General features: G+C 36.7%; 1 protein-coding gene across 12 annotated transcripts in view; it reads right to left on the reverse strand.

The window, feature by feature from the left end:
* Positions 1–18,941: 18,941 nt before the first annotated feature.
* The window catches only part of da (transcription factor daughterless), a 196,742-nt gene continuing 192,050 nt past the window's right edge, over positions 18,942–23,633 (reverse strand). For 6 of the 12 annotated variants that reach the window (XM_069847462.1, XM_069847463.1, XM_069847460.1 and 3 more), the window contains 3 exons: positions 22,809–22,954; positions 21,634–21,773; positions 18,942–21,561 (listed from right to left, as the gene is read on the reverse strand). In XM_069847462.1, coding sequence (XP_069703563.1) covers positions 21,523–21,561; positions 21,634–21,773; positions 22,809–22,954 — 325 coding nt within the window. In that variant the 3' untranslated portion in view covers positions 18,942–21,522. The other 6 variants (XM_069847459.1, XM_069847456.1, XM_069847458.1 and 3 more) reach the window with 6 other exon arrangements.

The raw sequence follows: 23,633 nt of genomic DNA on the forward strand, positions 1-23,633 counted from the left end.
GACAGAACCTACTGTAACTCGTGCAGGGTAATCTGCTGCTGACAGGGCCTGTACACGTTGCAAATGATAAGGATACAATTGATACTCTTTCAACAGTCTCCAGACAGTCGTATGAGGAACATTGACTTGCAACGCTACCCTTCGTGTGCTGATAGAAGGAGTCATGTTCACAGCCTCCAGAATCTCCTCCTGTACTTCTGGAGTTGTAGATCTTGGTAGTCCCCTTCCCAAACCAGGAGAGTTAAATTTTCCATACAGTACTTGCACAGACGGTAATGGAGACGTACAAATGTCTTCCGATCTGGACATTGTCGCTGTGGGTACCTCTCCTGGTACAAACGATGAGCCAGCGCAGCATTGCCGTCTGCCTTACCATACATGAAGTGTATCTCTGCCAGCTCTTGATTTGAATACATGTCGCACAGTCTAACGCCTACACAACACTGAATGTAACCTTCGCCTCGGAATGAACTGTCAGAGTGCCCTCTTAATGTCTCTTTTGACGGCAACGACCTGCGGAAAGAAAAACGTTCCGGTGAATTTCAATGTTGTGAAGGCCATAACTCGGAAATAAAGCATTTCCGGACACATGTTGTAATTAACTATTTTGATCGTCTACATGTGGGAAATACATACCTGAAATTATGCCCCGTATTTTTTAAACACCCTGTATTTTATTTAGTTTACATTTAATTGCGTATTACGATTCGCAATTATCTCGCAAATGGCTTGTTTGTGGACCCATGTTTACTGGAACTTTTTTCCTTCTATTATTGTATACTTTCAACAGTTTTTCGCTATTAATTTTGATACATCCTGTATATTCGTCTCTGTTTTGAATGGTTTCTCTATTGATTTTATATTCTTTCGTAATTTCTCCAGGCATGTTCTCTTTGCTACCAATATTTGCATTTAGTACTTCTTTTATAGGTATATGTTTCAAATATCTATAAATTTACAATTTATTTTCACAATTAATATGTTTATATGCTTACTTAACCTTTATTGGTATCATGATTTATAAGAACTGTGTTTTTACTCACGTGTGTGAAAATGTCTAAACTAAAAGAACTCCAAAAGGAAATAACATTTCAATGGATATCTAGTCATTGTAGTATACCTGGAAACGAGAAAGTCGATAATATTGCAAAACAGGCAACATATTTGCAACCAGGACCTCTTCAAGTGATATCTCTATCCAGTGCTTTTGCTTCAGTAAAGTCTCATTTTACAAACCTATGGATCAACAATTGGCTCTCTTCTGACAAAGAAAAACTTTTACAGTCTGTACAAAAAAAACCAAATGACCTGGAAATGTACAAAAACTTGCCCAGACATGTTCAGACATTTTTAACAAGAGCCAGAACAGGTCACATTGTCACTCAATTGTACCTACACCGATTTCACATTTCTGATAATCCTACTTGTCTGTGGTGTAATAATCATGATGAATATCTGGAACATATTCTTCTATACTGTCCATCCATAAACCACAAAAGAAGTAAATTAAAATCATCAGTACCAATTGCAGAAGACACAGCCCTGCAGTATATATTGACTACACCCCAACTCTGGCTACCAGCAACAGGCATCTATAATGAACACCGATCAAAATACCCCTCATTTCTCGTAAAAAACAACAACTGAATAGACTACAGTGGACTTCATGTTGTCAGCAAACAGCTGGATACATTAAGAAGATTGATTGTGAATCAGATTTTTGTTTACAAATATTTCTCATATGTACCAGAGTGAGAATAGTTTTAGAAAGAGAAAGACATTCTGCTTTCTTATCAATTTCATACCAAAAAAGAGATTTTAGGAAGATCATGTCCACGTATAATGATTTATTCTAAACTCATGAATAGATTTTGTTCATATTTAATGCAGCATTGAAATTTATATGAAAAAAACATTCAAGAGAAATTTATATAGAAAATTATTTCTACTTTTCTTTGCGATTTTAGCATAAGATTTTGTTCCCTCTGGCTACCTACGCAAATAGTGAACAGGTTCCCTTTTTCTTAAAGGATTAATGGTCAATGTTGTAAAATCCCACTCATCATGCATGTTTTTCCATAGAAGCAAACTCTTACGAAAGTCTGAATGACAGCACTGGTGAATCTGAAAAAAAAAAAAAGAAAGAAGAAAGTGATATGCTTATAATCTCATTATAAATGAATAATACATTTTTGCACTTACATAATTTATAAATGCCATGTTTCGTAATAGAAAAATATTAGAAATCGTTACAATATATGAATAGAATTTACGTGAATTTGCGCAAAATTAGTAACATATATCTACAAAGTGGACCAAAAAACGGACGATTTTAAACCTCCCTTTATTTCGGATAAGCTGAGTTGGGATGTTGCGAACATATGTGTTGTGTTTAGAAATGTAAATTACACCATTTAATCCTTAACAAAGAATGTGGTCTGATTTAATGTTGGCAGAGCAACAACGTAACAAACTTTCAGTATTTTAAAGTTTGTTATCAACGTTATTTTTAACTCTCCCAGTAGGCTACTCCAGTGGCATACATTTGTAATCTGTTACTGTTTATTATGTCATCACATCTCTGCTTTCAATGCTGATAGCATAAAATTTTCAGTACTTTCTTGTTACAGTTTATGTATTCCTGTCAGTCATTCATAAGCATTTTACGCGTATTTTTTATTGTTGCAGTGATTATTTCATCCTGTAATATAAATGATTACGTGGACGTATTTGAAAATACAGAACAATGACTTCTTCTCATATGAAACAGACATGTACTTAAACCCAATAGTGACTTAAATTTTAGGAGTAGGAAATTATAACTCTAGTGTGTACCTTATAATAACAAAAGAGTTCTTAATTACATTGTTTGCGTCATACTAACTTTATTTTTTATTTTAGTAGGTTATTTTACGACGCTTTATCTCTTAGGTTATTTTGCGTGTGAATGAGATGAAAGTGATAATGCCGGTGAAATGAGTCAGGGGTTCAGCACCGAAAGTTACCCAGCATTTGCTCATATTGGGTTGAGGGAAAACCCCGGAAAAACCTCAACCAGGTAATTTGCTCCGACCAGGAATCGAACCCGGGCCACCTGGTTTCACGGCCAGACGCGCTAACCATTACTCCACAGATGTGGACTCATAATAACACTCATTATATTTTAGTGATATCATTGATTGAAGTATAAAGTTCCGCTCCCACTTAGCATAATTGAATTGAACAGAATTTCTCTTCACAATGTAATTAAATGGAAGGGAGCAGAAAGCGGCACGTCGAATCAAACAGACCAGAATTCAGGAGCTAGAATATTTTATTCCACTGCCGGAACATAATTTCTTGTTTCGGGTATGATCGTGAGGCCTTCGTGAAAAAACAAATGAACCATGTCCATTCTTATATATTATTTTAATGTACCGAAGTACGTATGATATTTCCATGCAGATATTCTGCGTCATCATAAGATGAAAGAGTAATGGAATGGAGAAAAATTCTCTCTGGCACCGGGATTTGAACCTGGGTTTCAGCTCTACGTGCTCATGCTTTATTCACACTCTTTCATCATATGATGATGCAGAATATCTGCATGGAAATATCATATGTACTTCGGTACATTAAAATAATATATATGACATGCGTAAATCACTTCGTGATTTAAGACAGCGCTTATTCCGTCAGATCTGGGCCAACTAGTAACTCATAATGAGTGCACCTCAGCACATGTGTGGACTTCAGTCCTACGTTCATAGACATCTATGACGTAGTGCAGAGGGCGGCCACTAGAGGGAACCCAAGAGTTGGAACTTAAACTGAGAAGATTCTGTCTGACACTGGGATGAGTATCCAGTGTGGCCCGGGTTCAAATCCCAGTGCCGGAGAGAATTTTTCTCCATTTCATTACTCTTTCATCATATGATGACGCAAAATATCTGCATGGAAATATCATATGTACTTCGGTACATTAAAATAATATATATGATATGCGTAGATCACTTTGTGATTTAAGACAGCGCTTATTCCGTCGGATCCCGGCCAACTAGTCACTCATAACGAGTGCACCTCAGCACATATGTGGACTTCAGTCCTACGTTCATAGACATCTATGACGTAGTGCAGAGGGCGGCCACTAGAAGGAACCCAAGAGTTGGAATTTAAACAGACGATTCTGTCCAACACCGGGATGGGTATCCGGTGTGGCTTAGTGGATAAAGCATCAGGACATAGAGCTGAAAACCCGGGTTCAAATCCCGGTGCCGGAGAGAATTTTTCTCGTTCCATTACTCTTTCATCGTATGATGACGCAAAATATCTGCATGGAAATATCATATGTACTTCGGTACATTAAAATAATATATATGATATGCATAAATCACTTCGTGATTTAAGACTGCGCTTATTCCGTCGGATCCCGGCCAACTAGTCACTCATAACGAGTGCACCTCAGCACATGTGTGGACTTCAGTCCTACGTTCATAGACATCTATGACGTAGTGCAGAGGGCAGCCACTAGAGGGAACCCAAGAGTTGGAACTTAAACTGAGACGATTCTGTCCAACGCCAGGATGGGTATCCAGTGTGGCTTAGTGGATAAAGCATCAGCACGTAGAGCTGAAAACCCGGGTTCAAATCCCGGTGCCGGAGAGAATTTTTCTCTGTTCCATTACTCTTTCATCATATCCATTCTTGGTGGCTTAATTCATTTACTATTGTAAGTTATTGCTGAAATAGTACCTATGCAAAAATCACAAATTAATCTGAACGAAGAAAACTTAATAAATCTTGTGTAGAATTATCCTCTTTTGTACGACAAAACACAAAAGTACTGTTTGGTTCGATTCCACTAGATGTGAGTGGCAGCAGACTTTTCGTTTTGATTCGATTCCGCTAAGTGGGAGCGGGCCTTTAATGTTCAATTAGACTTACATTATTATATCAATGTTACAAATTATGACATGAGCACTGATGGGTTAATCAGAGTAGACAGGATGGAAAATCAGAGTGTATGCAACATGTGTTTGCCGCAGAAGCTTATTACAAAAAGTGGTGATGGTTTCGTCACTGCACAGTGCTTGTTTCGGCAGCATTACAATATCAGTCATAATGATCGAATACCATCTGCGCATGCATTCAAAATTTGGCTGAAAAATTTTGAAGAGACAGGTTCTACTCTAAAGAAGAAGCTTATATGGACAGTAAGACATGTGCAAACACCAGAGAATATCGCTACTGAAATAACTGCATATGAGTGAAGCCTTAAATATTCTGCTTGATGTCATTCTGTTTCTCTTGGGAAATCACATTCTAGTCTGTGCCGAATATTGCATAAAGCTTAAAGTTTCATCCATACAAAATCCAATTGGTTCAAGCATTACAGGAAAGTGACACAGTATGTCAGCAATTCTTACTACTCATGAATGATGATGAGGACATCGTCTGTAACCTGATAATAAGTTAGGAGACAAATTTTCATCTAAGAGGATATGTTCAGAAATACAATTTTCGATAATGGGCCGGACATAACCATGAATTACACCAGGAACCATCACATAATGCCAAGGTCAATGTATGGTGCGCCATGTTGTTGTTTGGAATCACTGGGCCGTTCTTTCATGAGGATGACAATGGCAATTTTGTTACAGTAACAGCACAGCGTTTTGCCACAATGATTGATAACTTTTTCATAACTCAGATTCCCGAGCACCCAGCCATACTGCTGGAGAATCAATGAGATACCTTAGATACACTTGTTCACGAATCACATCATTTGAAGATACGGAGATATCCCATGACCAGACCTAACAAGCTGCGATTTATTCTTGTGGAAGTATTTAAAAATGAAAGTCTTTAGTTGTCCTCCACCACAAGATATCGAACAACGGATAGAATTCATCTTGAAGTGTCTCGAATCGAAGCGCAAATGTTGCGCCATTTGATGGGCTCTCTGTGATCGACAATCGAATGTGTAGAGCCAAATGGAAGCCATCTTAGGAACATGATATTCAAAACTTGGGATTATTTTTAACAACAAAGTAAATGGTAAGTTAAGTACTTAGTATTAAATGAAGTAGCACTTGCTGAGATACATACATCAGTAATAAATAACAAAGATTCAAAATCGCTCCTTATTTTTTGGTCCACCTAGTCTTAAATCTTAATAATAATAAATGAAGTCAGTTTTTTTAGATTATATTTAAAAATGCCTTTTGTAATCAATCCAGAAAACGAACATTTATCTCCCTACCTCAGTACTGAGTAATTATTTAATTTATGTATATCTTTTAAATAAATTGTTCAAGAAAATAATAATTATAAATGCCATTCGCAACATGACAGACGAAGCAAATAGTTGCAAAATGTTAAAGACTACATCATGTCCTCATAGTTACTGTTCAACTGCACATTGCTGATGACTATGTCTACTATGTGGAACAACTTGGTCTTATTCCACCATTTCTTTGGTCACAGTTCCACGTGTCTGCACAATCCATTATAGTGTTCCCATCTCCTAGTAGATATCAAATTTTTAAAATATTTATACTTTCTGTAGCGAATTAAAAATTTGTGCCTTAGTTCATCCCTTATAAGAACTATCCTTTATACTCTGTGTAGACATAAAATCGTCCTAAAATATGTAAATTAAACTGTGTATTGTATATGTTTAGTTCAAATGTCGACAGTCTGATTTATTTGTGAGCTAACACAATTTCAGAAAGTGATAGGCAAAACTCATTCCCAGTTCAAACTAATCCGTACCTATGTGGTGATAATTTTCTTTAATTCTCCATATATACAGTACTACATCATAGTCAGACCATGAATCTCCCACACTAGTAATTAATCTTTGGGATGGGCAATGTTTCATTTTTGCAGCATTCTGTTCAATGATGCTTGTCTTTGTCACATCATCATTGTAAGTCTGCAACAATAAAAACTTGTACGGTATCAAGTTTTCCTGTACACCATTAACTTTCTTTCTTATGTGACTTATTCAATGTCTGAGAGATACTGATGATTACTTAGTCTGAGCTGGTGTTCGAGAAAGATAATGGATTATGCAGAAATGGTGGAATAACAGCAAAAAATTAGAAGTACCCTTAAAAGAAACCTGTCCACCACAAATTCTATTTGCATACCTGCCAACTTCAGAAACTGAAAAATCTAGAGACTTATTTTTTTTTCGTAGCGCATATTGAGGAGTCTGAATTATTTACATACTGAAACAATACATTACTAACCTTTGCTGTCGAGACAATGAAGAATAGCCCTATATCTTTGAAGTTGCTCATTTAGCCTTCTTCAGGAATGTGGCATCAAAAGTTTGATCGAAGCACTTCCTCTTTTGTACAGATTTAACAGTCAATAGTTTTTCCAGAGTGGCATCAGAAGGAGAAAATCTCGACTGTGTCCTTGTTTTATTCACTTGACTAAAAATCCTTTCGCATTCCGCATTGCTGTGTGGAATTGAGAGAACACCAAACGTCAACTTTGACAGTTTATCACAATTTAATCGGTCATCTTCAGATTTAATTCTTCCTACCAAAGGCCACTTCCTTATTAATGTCAATATCTTCCATCTTCAAAGAGCAACACTGCATCTGCAGCACATCAGTTCTTCATCAATATATTTTCCTTCACATTTCAAAATTACAAGGAGTCTTTTAACAAGAAACTGAACATCTGTAAATAAAGTATCATTAGTTGATTACAGATTGGCGATCTCTGCCTTTTTATTACCACACTTTTTAAAGGAAATTCATGAATAATGCAGTCACAAGCTGTGCAGTAATACTAATTCATACAAGAGAAAAAAAAAACTTTCTCTTTTTCCTTGGGGCTTTCTGCAACACCTGATGTAGCATTGCAAATACACAACTTAGCATAATCCTTTGGTTTACTTTGCTGTGGTATTAACTTCTAATATTGAATTTATTTATTTAATTGCCTTGGATTTAAAAAATCTTGATATTAACTTATGGAATAATTCTAGTAAAATTCACCGAAGGAAATGAATATGAGGATCACCAGGGGCGGCACCAGCAGGGGGGCTTTTGTGGGCTGGAGCCCACCCAAAATTTATTTAAGCATACCCTTAAGCCTCCATAACATGAAAATGAGTATCATATGAATAATTATTATGTATTTTTCATAAATTTCACTGAAAAACAATTGTTTACCCATAAAATAGTGCGTAATAATGACTCTGTACTAACTTGCCAAGAGTAGATCTCTATTAAGCTGAAAGTTAGAAATTATAAAATAGTTATATTACCGGTTGTTCTGTATGATTGTGAAACTTGGATCCTCACTTTGAGAGAGGAACAGAAGTTAAGGGTGTTCGACAATAAGGTGCTTAGGAAAATATTTGGGCTAAGAGGGATGAAGTTGCAGGAGAATGGAGAAAGTTACACAATGAGAAATGCACGCATTGTATTCTTCACCTGACATAATTAGGAACATTAAATCCAGACGTTTGAGATGGGCAGGGCATGTAGCACGTATGGGTGAATCTAGAAATGCATATACAGTGTTAGTTGGAAGGCAAAAAACCTTTGAGGAGTCCAAGGCGTAGATGGGAGGATAATATTAAAATAAATTTGAGGAAGGTGAAATATGATGCTAGGGACTGAATGAATTTTGCTCAGGACAGGGACTGATGGTGAGCTTATGTGAGGGTGGCAATGAACCTTTGGGTTCCTTAAAAGCCATTTGTAAGTAAGTAAGGTCTCTATTAAGGACTTCTTTGATTCAATCCAATATAAAGAACTTTATAGTTAAAAGGTGTCGAGTCAGTTTTTATCGCCTCTCTTCCCACTGAGTTGACTATTTATTATTCCAACTCGAACTTCCAAATCTGCAACTTCCAAATCTGCAATCTTTCATTAATATGGTCTGAAATTATAAGTCGAGTTTTGTTATGAGTTTTATTCAGTTTATTTAGTGGCCAGCAGCAGTCGGTCCTTCATTCTGACAGTTTATTTTCAAGTCTAGAAACGTGTGTTAACAGTACAATAAACAATAGGTCTACTTGTATTTTTACTAAAATAAAATTACAAATATAAGAGTGATATTTCAAATTACATATTAATACTGCTATATCATTATTTCTATCAGGTGAAATTAAATTTGTAGTAGTTGCAGTGCATCATGTCTGGTAATGATTACTTTTCACAACCACCAGAAAAGCAAAAAAAGAAGTAGTATGTGTGATAACGTGTTAGATTCAATTTCGCTAAACAGTGGTATCGAATTACAAACTGAAACCAAAGAGTGTGAAAAATGTTCAGAAGTGTGTCTAGAAGAACACAATTATAATAAAAGAGGAATATTAGAGTGACATTAGTGAATAATATTATTATTATCATATTATGATCAGAGTACTGCAGTTTCAATAGATAAGCCAGTTGATACACGTTCAGATGAAGCAGCAAACACAATGCATTATGATTTCGGATATTTCGTTAATACAAACTGATGGACCAAAACAATCTGTGTTACATTCTTTTTCGCAGACATCGTTTGGAAATCTGAAAAGAAGCTTTCAAGCTGACTGGTATAGACAGAACATTCCCTTGGTTAGAATATAGCACAGAAAACGATTCTGAGTTTTGCTTTCCATGGAGATTTTTTTTTTACTTGAAAGCAAACTTGTCCCTACATTCACCAGAACAGGGTATAAATAATTGGAAAAAAAACTCTGGACAAGGACTCGGGTTTCTGGAAACATGACAACAACCAAACACACAAAACTGCCCAGGTATCATGGAAATCATTCAAAGCCATGAAAAAAATGGGAGGGCAAGTTTTAGTATCCACCATCATTGATGTGTGTGTATTTATTTACCTGGTGGCAGTGGTAACTAATTACATTCAATAATGACAATTTATAATAAACACAACTAATATAAATACAATTAATAATAAATTAATAATACTTACTTACAAATGGCTTTTAAGGAACCCGAAGGTTCATTGCCGCCCTCACATAAGCCCGCCAGCGGTCCCTATCCTGTGCAAGATTAATCCAGTCTCTATCATCATACCCCATCTCCCTCAAATCCATTTTAATATTATCCTCCCATCTACGTCTCTGCCTCCCTAAAGGTCTTTTTCCCTCCGGTCTCCCAACTAACATTCTATGTGCATTTCTGGATTCGCCCATACGTGCTACATGCCCTGCCCATCTCAAACGTCTGGATTTAATGTTCCTAATTATGTCAGGTGAAGAATACAATGCGTGCAGTTCTGTGTTGTGTAACTTTCTCCATTCTCCTGTAACTTCATCCCGCTTAGTCCCAAATATTTTCCTAAGCACCTTATTCTCAAAAACCCTTAACCTATGTTCCTCTCTCAGAGTGAGAGTCCAAGTTTCACAACCATACAGAAGAACAGGTAATATAACTGTTTTATAAATTCTAACTTTCAGATTTTTTGACAGCAGACTGGATGATAAGAGCTTCTCAACCGAATAATAACACGCATTTCCCATATTTATTCTGTGTTTAATTTCCTCCCGAGTGTCATTTATATTTGTTACTGTTGCTCCAAGATATTTGAATTTTTCCACCTCTTCGAAGGATAAATCTCCAATTTTTATATTTCCATTTCGTACAATATTCTGGTCACGAGACATAATCATATACTTTGTCTTTTCGGGATTTACTTCCAAACCGATCGCTTTACTTGCTTCAAGTAAAATTTCCGTGTTTTCCCTAATCGTTTGTGTATTTTCTCCTAACATATTCACGTCATCCGCATAGACAAGAAGCTGATGTAACACGTTCAAATCTAAACCCTGCCTGTTATCCTGAACTTTCCTAATGGCATATTCTAGAGCGAAGTTAAAAAGTAAAGGTGATAGTGCATCTCCCTGCTTTAGCCCGCAGTGAATTGGAAAAGCATCAGATAGAAACTGACCTATACGGACTCTGCTGTATGTTTCACTGAGACACATTTTAATTAATCGAACTAGTTTCTTGGGAATACCAAATTCAATAAGAATATCATATAATACTTCCCTCTTAACCGAGTCATATGCCTTTTTGAAATCTATGAATAACTGATGCACTATACCTTTATACTCCCATTTTTTCTCTATTATCTGTCGAATACAAAAAATCTGATCAATAGTCGATCTATTACGCCGAAAACCGCACTGATGATCCCCAATAATTTCATCTACATATGGAGTTAATCTTCTCAAAAGGATATTCGACAAAATATTGTACGACGTCAACAAAAGTGATATTCCTCGAAAGTTACCACAGTTGGTTTTGTCCCCCTTTTTAAAAATAGGTACAATTATGGACTCCTTCCATTGTTCTGGTACAATTTCCTTTTCCCAAATAGCAAGTACAAGTTTATAAATTTCGCTATATAATGCACTTCCACCCTCTTGTATTAATTCTGCTGGAATTTGATCGATACCTGGAGACTTGTACTTTTTCAGATTTTCTATCGCAATTTCGACTTCTGAAAGCATGGGTTCGGGTATAAATGGCTCAGCAGTTTGTATTTCAATTTCGTCCCAATCATTTCTATTTGGCCTATGTACATTTAGTAGTTGCGCAAAATAGTTTTTCCGTCTGTTTAGGATTGATGGAGAGTCTGCAAGCAAGTCACCATTCTCATCCTTGATCACGTTTACCCTTGCCTGATATCCGTTCTTAAATTCCTTTATACCCTTATATAAATCTCGAATGTTTTTATTCTTACTATTTGTTTCTACCTCATTCAGTTTTTTCTTCAAGTAACCTCTCTTTTTATTCCTAAGTGTACGATTTGCTTCCCGTCTTTCATTGAAATAATTATCTCTCTTCTCCTCAACTGGATCCTGTAAGAATTTCAATTTTGCCTGTTTCCTTCTTTCTACTACCATGCAACAATCTTCATCAAACCACGGTTTCTTTTTCTTAGTTTCATAATAACCTATGCTCTGCTCAGCTGCAATTTTGATACTATCTCTGATATTTTCCCACACACTATTAACATCTAATTCTTTCTCAACTTCGTCGGAACTTTCTAAAGTGGCAAACCTATTCGAAATTTCGACCTGATAATTTTGCTTAGCTTCCTCGTCCTTTAATTTCAAAATATTGAATTTAGTAATATTAACTTGTTGCTCTACTCGCTTGGCTACTGATAATCTTTCTCTTAATTCTCCAATCGCCAAATAATGGTCAGAATTACAGTCTGCACCCCTGAAAGTTCGAATATCTACTATACTAGTATGTCTCCGTTTATCTATCAAGATGTGATCTATTTGGTTGTGTGTCAATCCATCTGGAGAAGTCCAAGTATATTTATGCATATCCTTATGGGGGAATGTTGTACTTTTGACAATTAAATTTTTCGATGTGGTAAAGTTGACTAATCTAACTCCATTGTCACTACTAATTGCGTGTAAGCTCTCTTTTCCAATAGTTGGTCTAAAAATATCCTCCCGTCCTACTTTAGCATTGAAATCCCCCAATAAAATTTTCATGTGATATCTAGGGAACTAGTCTTTATAGAACAGGAGGGGTAACATTAGTAGCAAAAGAACTAGCTAGATATAGAATAGAATTCGTGGGAGTACAAGAGGTTAGGTTAGATGGGAATGGCATATCACAAATAGGAGATTACTTGTTGTATTATGGGGAAGGAAATAATAATCACCAATTAGGAACAGGATTCTTTGTTCATAAAAGAATAAAATCAGCAGTAAAAAAGGTCGAATTTATCAGTGACAGGTTATCATATTTAGTACTTAAGGGTAGATGGTGCAACATCATAGTTATAAATGCTCACGCCCCTACAGAAGAGAAAGACGACCATATAAAGGATAGCTTCTATGAGGAATAAATTAATAATACTAATAATAATTTATTAATAATTTATTATTAATAATAATAATAATAATAATAATAATAATAATAATAAGCATCCTAAATTAAATGAAGCACGATCACTTAAAATAACATTTGAAGTAAATCTAATTTGTATCTTAACCCTAAGTTCGAACTTAAATCCACGAATATGATATGTTCATACCTGCACATGTACCTTTCAGCACTACACTTATTTTGCTGTCAACTCACTCACTGCACTGGAACTACGACACATTTCACTGATTCTATCCTGATTTCACCAACACTCCAAAAACTTTGCACTGCCACTATAAACTACTATAAAACTTGACAAACACAAATACACTTCACTTACACAACACACTTTACTGACACAATACATGTCTTCACTGATACAACATTTTAAATAAACTGTCAATTACACCCTTTAAATAGTGTGTATAATTACTACTGCCTATTAGTAAAGTCCTTAAGTCTATTTTTAAATACATTTTTGGTTACTGGTAAAGTCTTTAGGAAGTCTGCAGGTAAAGCATTCCAGTCCCTGATAGTACGATTGAGAAAAGAAAATTTTCCAGTGTCCGTCCTCTGTCTTCTTTCCCTCAATTTATATGAGTGGTCATTCCTTGAAGAGTAATTTGGCAGCTGCAACCTATTTTTTACTTCTCTCCAAGCAGGCTCACCTCTATGATGACATGCAGTTCAAGTGAAAGAAAATAAATGGCATTTGGCAATGATTGCTGAAGCTTATGTTAAACAGAATTAAAAAGAATAACTCAAAGAGGCCTTATGGATCTAAAGGCAGCAATAATAAGGGAAATTTTACTGAACTTTTGGAACTTGGATTGGATCCCCTACTATAAGCAAGAATAGAAGATGAAAGCCAAAACACCAGGCATATACGCCACACCATTCAAAAGAAAATATTCAACATTGCTAAATGTAACATAGCTATTTTCAGATTGGGCAATCTTATTTCATTATTTACGGTACTTCCAATAATGAAGTATTTCTAACCTGCACTATAATACACTGAGGAACATATACATGCTCCAGTATATATGTACTTGTTCCAAAGCCTCCAATACTACAAAACCAGTAATATATACGTGTGAATATTTATTTATGAGTAATGTGCTTTTCTTTTCACTTACAATGTCCCCCCGCCCCCTATATTTTGGTGCACTACCCCAGCACCCCACAATTTGAAAGTTCTGGTGCCGCCACTGAGGAACACTAGATTGCAATGTAATTAATTTTGATTATGATTTTCTTTAACGATGCTCGTAACTACCGAGGTTATATCAGCATTGCTGGTGTGCTAGAATTTTGTCCTGAAGGAGTTCTTTTACACGCCAGTAACTCTACTGACATGAGCAAGTCACATTTAATCACATTCAAATTACATTGACCTGGGCTGGGATCGAACCCGCAACCTTGGGCACAGAAGGCCAGTACTTTACTGACTGCATCACCCAGGCTGACAGACTATAATGTAACATATGACTGTTCAAAGACTTGTATTATATCGGAGAAGAACAAATAAAATACTCTGTTCAAATTGAATTTGTTTCCTCGATAGGTTGGATAACTTAGATGATTCAAGACTTGGTTTGGATTTTTTTGCTGTGATTGGATATTGTGGCTCTGAGCTTCGTCTTTTTCAAGAATTTGAGAGTGTAGCACCTGTTTTCTCCAGATTTGAGTTCTCATTAGCATTTTCTTTAACTCGTAAGTTTCGGAATATTAAATCATTCTCATTAATGTTCTCTTTGAATCATCTTTCTCATCAGTCATCTCGCTATTGAAGAAGCTTGTCAATGGTTGTCACTGCTGCATAAATCGTGACAAAAACTTTTGGACAGCCACCAAGTACATCCAGGTTTCAAAATTCTTCTCACCTCACTGCCATAAAGTTCTTAGAATTCTTTTAATTTAACCTTTCTTTCGATAAAAATTTCCACTAATTACTCATCAATCTTTGCTGGAAGACATCCTGCAGTCTTTTCAGCTGCCAAATGTTACATGGCATGGGCATACAATAAATAAATTAATTATCGATTTATTTATTTCTTTAAATATCCTACCATGCTGTTCTTCAGCTCACACATGATAGAGGTATTATCAGCACTCAAAGCAAACAGTTTGAGAGAAGTATGTTGGCTGATTTTAAGTCTTTGCTGGCACCAAACACATCTTCCTCCAATGCTGAAACAGGAATTAAACAACTTTCTATTTGCGAAGTTCCAGAGTTGTAACTGATAACAACAATCTGATAAAGTTTGGTATCAGATTGATTGCTACCATCTGTAGCAACTGAAAATTGTCCACAAAAGATGCTATTATTTTCATCTTCTATTCAATTCCTATCTCGTTTATAATTGCTGCAGTTTTGCTACAAGTTTTGCGGATTTCGCTGTCAGGGAACATTTTCCTGAACAACAGACACTCATGATCTGCACAGATTAGGGCTAAATTATGTTCAGCAATAAATAAAGCTTTGAGAAATTCTGCCTTCATCACATCATCATTAGCTTTTGTTAGAACATTAAAATTTAGTTTTCCGTTTTTCTCAATGCATTCTTAATCTTCTATATGTTTTTTTCATCTCAACATGCTTGAAGACATCATGCACTCCACTATCGTATACTCAAACAATTTGTGCAAGCTGTACAGAAATCGAAGGTTGCACCTTTTCTCGACTCTTTTATTGCAGGAAATTCCGTAGTAAAACTATGTTTAAAAACTGAGTTATATTTTCTTGACATTATTATTTAACAGATAATCAACATATACCAAGAGGAGAATTAAGTGAAGTATACACTATCAATTGAAGAGTCCACTGCAAGAATGATGGATATCACTTTCTTGTCGAAAATGAACCAAGACTGTCAATGCATAGCTTAAGACATATAGAATGTACATACAGAGTTATATGGCATTAACACTGATAGTCATTGTCCAATAATGATCGGAAAATTACAGTTAATCTTTGAGCACTAAGCATTTCAAACTTTCAATTGCTTCTCCTGCAAAATGTATTCCAAATGACATCCATCATTCTTGCAGTGGACTCTTCAATTATAAAATGCTACAGAAGCAAAAGGAAAAACATAATACCTACATGTTCAACACATTACTTTAGTTAAAAATAAACATTATATTTACACTAGTTGAAAATAATCGAAATAATCACATTTTCACACAATACTGTAACAATGTACAGCATAGCATCATTAAAGAGCTTTGAGATTAAGCAATATGAATTTCGGTAGATAAAATAATTACGTTCAACCATTTCCACCTTTCAAGATATCACTACAATAATAGTTTTTAATAATAAGATACCGAACTACTGTGACCAAATGATCTTTCACAATCGAATCAAATACTCATCTCCAATCGATACATTGAAGAGTCACTCAGAGAACATGTCACAAAACGAAATTGACGGTTTTTCAAATTCTGCTAATAAAATGGATAAAAAATAAACAAAAAGCCCGGAGAAAAAATTATTAATTGGAATATTCTAAATGTTGGCAGGTATGTACTTGGATTCACTGGGATTTGAACTCAGGCATCCAGCATAAGAAGCTGATGTTCTAGTTGTCTGATCAGTAGGGCCCCGGAATTTTATGTGCTAAAAATGTAGAAAATATTTATGTTTTCATGTACTACAAATCTAAAAATATATACCAAAAACTCGAAAACATGTGCTAAAAATTTTCTTCAATTTTACAGACCTCTACATCTTATCGGTGTTGCAGTGCGTAACAAATAACATTCTCAAATTCTCACTAGTGAAGGAATGTCGATTATCATGAAACAAGGTTTTGTAGGAATGCGTATTTTAATGAAGCCAGTTGTCTGGAAATATAGTACGTATTGTCTTGCAGATATGATGCAACCAATGAACCACACACACAACATGAATCAGGTTGGGGTAACTCACACTCAATCCCATGGCGGTTTCCTTCATGTATTCCACTCCATCGGTTAGAAGAGAACCATACTTTTGTTTATTAACATCTTCATGGAGCCTTTCAAAGCCTCAGATAAAGAGTTCTAAAATGGAACGTTAATATAAATACAAGACTGACATTGTTTCACTCGAAACATTCTGAAGACAGGCTGCAAAAGGGTATATCGGATACAGGGGGGAGAGCAATTAATCCTTCCCATTGAAGGCCTTAAGGAACCAACATGGATAAATACCTAATGTCCCATCCCTACCTTCCCGTGGTGCAGCTGTCAGTAAGCATAATTTTACAAGCTGAACTAAAGGGAGGGGCTACTCATCAATTAGCACTGGTCAACTTGATGAGTTAATGACTGAATTTGGTATAATTTTCCTCTATACTTACTTACAAATGGCTTTTAAGGAACCCGAAGGTTCATTGCCACCCTCACATAAGCCCGCCATCGGTCCCTATCCTGTACAAGATTAATCCAGTCTCTATTATCATATCCCACCTCCCTCAAATCCATTTTAATATTATCCTCCCATCTATGTCTCGGCCTCCCTAAAGGTCTTTTTCCCTCCGGTCTCCCAATTAACACTCTATATGCATTTCTGGACTCGTCCATATGTGCTACATGCCCTGCCCATCTCAAACGTCTGGATTTAATGTTCCTAATTATGTCAGGTGAAGAATACAATGCGTGCAGTTCTGCGTTGTGTAACTTTCTCTATTCTCCTGTAACTTCATCCTGCTTAGCCCTAAATATTTTCCTAAGTACCTTCTTCTCAAACACCTTAACCTATGTTCCTCTCTCAGGGTGAGAGTCCAAGTTTCACAACCATACAGAAGAACCGGTAATATAACTGTTTTATGAATTCTAAATAATTCTAATAATTTTCCTCTATTCAATACCTAATTCCCTCTTTACCTTTTCCTATCCAGTCCTCTGACTGAACTCTTACTTTCTTCGACCCCGACAGCATTAGAGCATTCGAGGCCTAGGGGTTCATTTCACTTTCCTTCCTCCTCTTTCTACTTTTCTGTTCCTAGTGCTGACCTGCTATGGCACTAAAATCGTCCTCCAGTGGCTTAAGGAGGGAAAGCTGGTGATCAACAAGATCTCCCAGCTAGGTCCAATGGACCCGTCGACCAACAGCAGGTAGTGTCCTCCAGACATTCTGGGGGTTGTGTGTGAATGAAGAAGCCACCAAAACGTTAAAATATGGTGTTCACTTAAATCGGCTAGAACTTGCCATTTTCACTTGTGCAACTAAAACCAAGAAATGGATTCGGAACACCTCAAAATCTGTGCTTCAGTGGCTGACCATGATAATATCTTTGAAAAATATTAGAGTGCAAGACGTCAAATGACTTTATTGTCAAATGCCTGGCATTAGAAAACAACAACAACAACAACATTATCATAGTTAACATACTCCATTGATTCAGTAAATAATCTATCTATAGTGATATGTTAGCAGCATTCATTTCTTGGCAGTTGAAAAGGAAAGACAAAGAAATTCGAAAATATGCGAGTTTTATGTATTTATTTCAAAATATTTAGTTTTATGAAATTTCATTAACAATATGTGATTTAAAGACAAGACATACCGAAAATATGTGAGTTTTATGTATTTATTTCAACATTTTTGGTTTTATGCACTAACATACACAAAATATGCATTTTTATGTGAAATAAAACTTCGCCAATTGAGTACTGAAGGTGTGTAACATTGCCATATGAAATTTCAGCTACGTTCAATAAAGCAAAAAGATATATGTAAAAGCATAAAATTCCGGACCCTATTGATCAGTGTGCCATATTCATTACAGTAGTAATTACGATAACTATTTCTGAACTAGCACATCAGCTGCTTGTTAACAGACTCAGGTTTGCATAGGAAGTTGACAGGATAGGCAAACAGAAAATAAACTTTGTGTACAGTAAAGTGTTTATTGAGCTACAAGCCGTAAAAATCGTAAAGATAAAACTTACTGTTGCTACGCTTATTTCATGATGTCCCATCAACTGCCGTGTTCATGTGAAGGAGAGGAGAGGGACACGGGAGATGCTGTGGGGACCATCCTGCAGGTAAAAGGCACCAAATTGGAGATGGAGCACAAACACATAGAGTATGGAAAAATGGCACATTTATTATGTCACTGTTATCTTGTCAAATATTTTTCCATTGAAAAGAATCACCAGGAGCGGGTATTCTTCATGTTTGTATAATAATTACATTTCTGTTTATTTTCTTTTTAAAGAAAAGAGACACTTTCTGTCGAGTAACAAGCTACCACACGAATGTACATCTCTCTCGGTGATTCACTTCACGTCCTCTTCTGTGGCACAATTTTTCAGAATTCCAGGGGAGGGAGGGCGAAATAAATCTTTTCTGATTACAAAGCAGAATCCAGAAAAATAATGCACCACCACTCATATTTGTCCTGTGCTGTAAGCAGGCCTGCCAACTGCCGAAGCTAAAGCAAGGCACTTAGAATACTCAACAGAAGCATGTACAGAATATCACAGCAATACTTTCCACCACTGCTGTGCAGCTGCTATAAACAACAAAGGACACAACTAAACCCACTAGAATTGCATCCACATCGAGCCATAACAGATCGTATATATAAATTTTTATACGAGGAATGATCAAATGAAACATTTTTTTTTTCCACTTTGTATTTAAAGTGGCTTGCTTCCATTACTATAAAAATAGTCGATGTGAAAGATTATTGCGAAATAGCGTTTGAAGATGATAATATTGGTGACAATTCTACTCATAACAGACCAACAAGAGGTAATTTAGTCTCCTAATGTTAAAGGTCGTCAACCTGCAGAACTTTATAAATGAATCTGTCCTTAACTTCCAAGCTGCTATTAAAAAAAAAACACCAAGAAAAATAACTACAAGTAGCCTATATATTGCGTGTACAATATTGTGAATGTTGACAAGAGATTCTACAGTGAAAGGAATGTGTAGTTTTACAGTATCTGCTAAACAGCTCAGAACTGCTGCAGTATAATTTTCATATAATCGGATCTTTCAAAAAAGTCTTAAAAGAGTACAGATTCGTTATGGTTGACAAGAAAGTTAAGGACTTCCTGCGCAATTAGTTCAACAAGCAGTACAAGAATGGCTTCGAGGATGTTAATGGATTATTGGTCAAGCTCTGGAATGAAACATGAGTGCACACATAGGTTATTTCTGATGTAGAATTTTTCAATTCTGTGTAGAAATAAAAAAATGTAACAATTTTCGATTAAACTAAAATTTATTATCAACATGATCTCGATTGGGTTTCATTTGATCATACCTTACAGTAAGTGATATTGCCAAAATTATTAACAACAATGCATGGAGAAGACGTACCACAACACCTCGAAAGTTGGCAGGCCCAAGCACAATAATATGCCACAAGATGGTGGCAGAAATTAAATGACTTGTGCATATGATTTAAAATTTATGCTAAAACAACAAACAGACCAACGTATGTGAGGATGGGACGCAAATACATTGTACCACCTTGCCACCCTGCAATACGAATAAATAGTGCAGATGCCCTGTCATAGCTTTGGGAGGATCATTAAATTAATACAAATAAAAGAGAGATTAATGCAACATGAAAACTAAATATGCTACAGACAAAAAAATTAAAAATATCAGTTACGATCATATCTTTTAGCTACCATTAGCTACCTAAAAGACATTGGGAAAATGTCAAAACAAACGAAAAACTAAAATCTTACATAACATATAAACATTTGATGTTGGGATGCCACGAATAAAAAGATATAAAACTTGCGTTCATTTCCCAGCAATTTCCAACGTGATGCTTGTATCCGCATGACAGGTGTCAGTGCGACATCTTGACATCTGTCATGCAAAGAGTTATTATCAATGGTGTGCGGCAGTGACAGATGATAGACAACTGCATCAACTCCAGAGCTGATGTGCTGTGCCACGACCCCTGCAGTGAATGCAGCATCCATCACTGCTGGACACCATTGTTGGCAGACGTCAGGAACTGCTGGAAGGGGAACTCATTGAGAAGGTGTTGAAAGCTGTGGCCACGTTCTACTTATTCTTCTTCTTTTTCCTCTTCTTTTGAGTAGTGCTTGACGCATGTATTTATTTTCACTGCATAAAAAGTTAATTAAAATAAAATAGCACCTCCCCACTGCACCGCACTACACAACACCTCATACACTCGCCTGCCTCGATGCTCCTTCATATTGTCGCACTATAAAATATAATAATGTACATAATATGGGAGGGGGGGGGTTATAAGGCAGCTCAAGTTACAACTTATAATAGAACAGGGATATCATAATATGGCGTCTCCTCTGCAGATAGGAAAACTTGTTTGTAAATGGCATCATGAAAAAAAAAGTATATATATATTTATATTTATATTTACTTTTTTGGAACATTAAACTCAGGGGGGCAGGACGTCCACAATCTTCTTCTGTCTGATGTACTGGCCTTGATGCGCTCATACTTACTGACGGGCTGCTCGTGGGGTCACAAGGTCAATCCTCCCTTCTAAAGGGTCAAATCAAAAACAGATTCCTCACTTAGTTCATTTCCCCAGCAGTCTCGCACGTGCACCTATACATATGTTCCCGCCCCCTGATGGAAAGAAGTCCCATTCCAGTGTCTTCACCTGGAATCGTAGAATGGCGGGAGGTCCAAGATCATCCCCCTCTGCTACTGGGGCTGAGAAGGATTATGTGGCAAGGGTGGGCCCTGTAACACAGAACAACAGGGTTAGTCAATCTGGCATGTGCATGGCAAAGTCAGCTACTGAGCAGTACTCACAGGCATTGCTGGGAAGGGGGGCTGTGCCATGTGGGGGGGTCCCGGGTGACCCAAGTGATGTCCTGCCAGCTTGGGACCATCTTCTGCCTTCTCTTCCTCTCGTCTCTTCAGACACGCTGCCTTGGGATTAAGGTTCCGTTCTGGAAACACAGTTGTTAACGTAACTGTAGAGAAGGCTGCATTTTAAGCATAAAAATGTTTTATCTAATAATACTGTCGTTGTTTTGAATGAAAAACGTTATGGCTCTTTAATCTCTTAGAAGAAAATTCTGTGCATTGTACTTGCACTTGTTATCTATGTCTCAAGTAGAATTAAATGAAAGTAAGATATTAAAATTCTAACAATTATAGTATAAAATGGGGGGATGAGGGAGTTTCAAAAGTTAGGTACATAAATACTGTCATGTGGATTCACGCACAAATTCACCTCTCATAACACAGCAGATCTTGTTCACTAATTATCTTCTAGACCTTCTTTACAAATTCCTATGCATGCATTTTAAGGTATGTCAATAATTTTTTCAAACTGACTGATATAAAATACGTCCAATGTAGATGTGTATGCAGTGATTATGTTTAGAATGCAATGCAAGTCACCAATAGAGATCAATGAATAACCCACTCATATTCAAAACATGGGAAACTTGCACGAAGCTTAAAAACGTGTTATATCTATATATATCAACGCAATTCCGTATTATGCTGCTGTGAAACTAATGTGATGATGGCATTAGAGATTCTCTAATATCCCTCACCCTTGTGAACTCAAATCTGTAGATCTCCACCCATTTGTAAAGTTAGAAGTTGTACCATTCTGGAAAACATTTGTCTCTGAAGATGTCGAAAATTAAACAAGAAATGGATTATCAACTTGGACGCGAGTTTCTGAAACTGATGGCATACAGAAGCATCAGAGCCAGTTTGGAGATTATCTTTATAGATAAGATGTAAGCTCCATTTTGAAAGGATTTTCAATAAATAAGAGTAAAATACTCTTTTTTAAGTTATTTTACTTTTGATATTTTCACCGTATATGTATAAATATCATAGGTTAATGTTTGTACAATAGAGCAATATTTCCAAAATTCCTCAAACCTGCAGGACTAATAATTGCAGGTTCTATACTTACTGTACATTTAAGCTACACTAAGTAAACCAACAAAAGCCAGGCAGACCTCGGACTTGCTGTTCCAGGTTCATGATGACCTCGACAGCCATGTTGAGGATGCCGAGCTTTGTCTGGGGCTTGTCCGTCTTGAGGTGCGTCATGCACATCCGCCCCAGCTCCTTGAGCGCCTCATTGATGTCTCGGATCCGTATCCTACAAGCATAATTACCTCTCACTCGCTGCTCCAGTGCGGTTATAACCTCTACAGCCTGGTGCAGAATATTAAGCTTTGATTCAACTTTGTCAGTTTTTAGGTGCACCATGCACATGTGTCCCAACTCTTGAAACGCGTCATTTATGTCTTTCACCCGAATCCTGCGACAGAAAGAACAGACAATGTCTTTCGGTTAGGCTCACACAACCCACACACGCAACGAGCAAGACATTTTCTGTTCTTTGAGTCGATGTGCTCACACCCACATGCAAGCCAAGCGTCAACGTATACACTCACCTCTCGCGCGCGTTGTTTGCCTGTCTGCGCTCCTTCTCTCTCGCCGCCTTCGTGTCAGGGTCCTCCTCCTCGTCCGCGCTCGAACAACAGTTGGTACAAGAGAAAGCTCTCGTCAGTATCATTCGAGAAACTGCATGTACTTGCTCACAAGGAGAAGGGAACAACAACGAGGAAGTACTCTTCTCCCTGCCTGCTCACCAAGATAGATTCAACTTTCGAAACAGACACAATGGGCAGTCACTTGGAATGGCCTAACAAAGAGGCATATCATCTTTACCAAACTTTCGACACGTTGTGTTGTTCAGGCATATTTATAGGAACTTGTTATTGTCTCTAATGCACAGAATCTTGGAGGCCTTCCATATGTCTTCTTGCTACCCA

The sequence above is a fragment of the Periplaneta americana genome, chromosome 15 (genome assembly GCF_040183065.1).
Source record: "Periplaneta americana isolate PAMFEO1 chromosome 15, P.americana_PAMFEO1_priV1, whole genome shotgun sequence".
NCBI classification, from domain to species: domain Eukaryota; kingdom Metazoa; phylum Arthropoda; class Insecta; order Blattodea; family Blattidae; genus Periplaneta; species Periplaneta americana.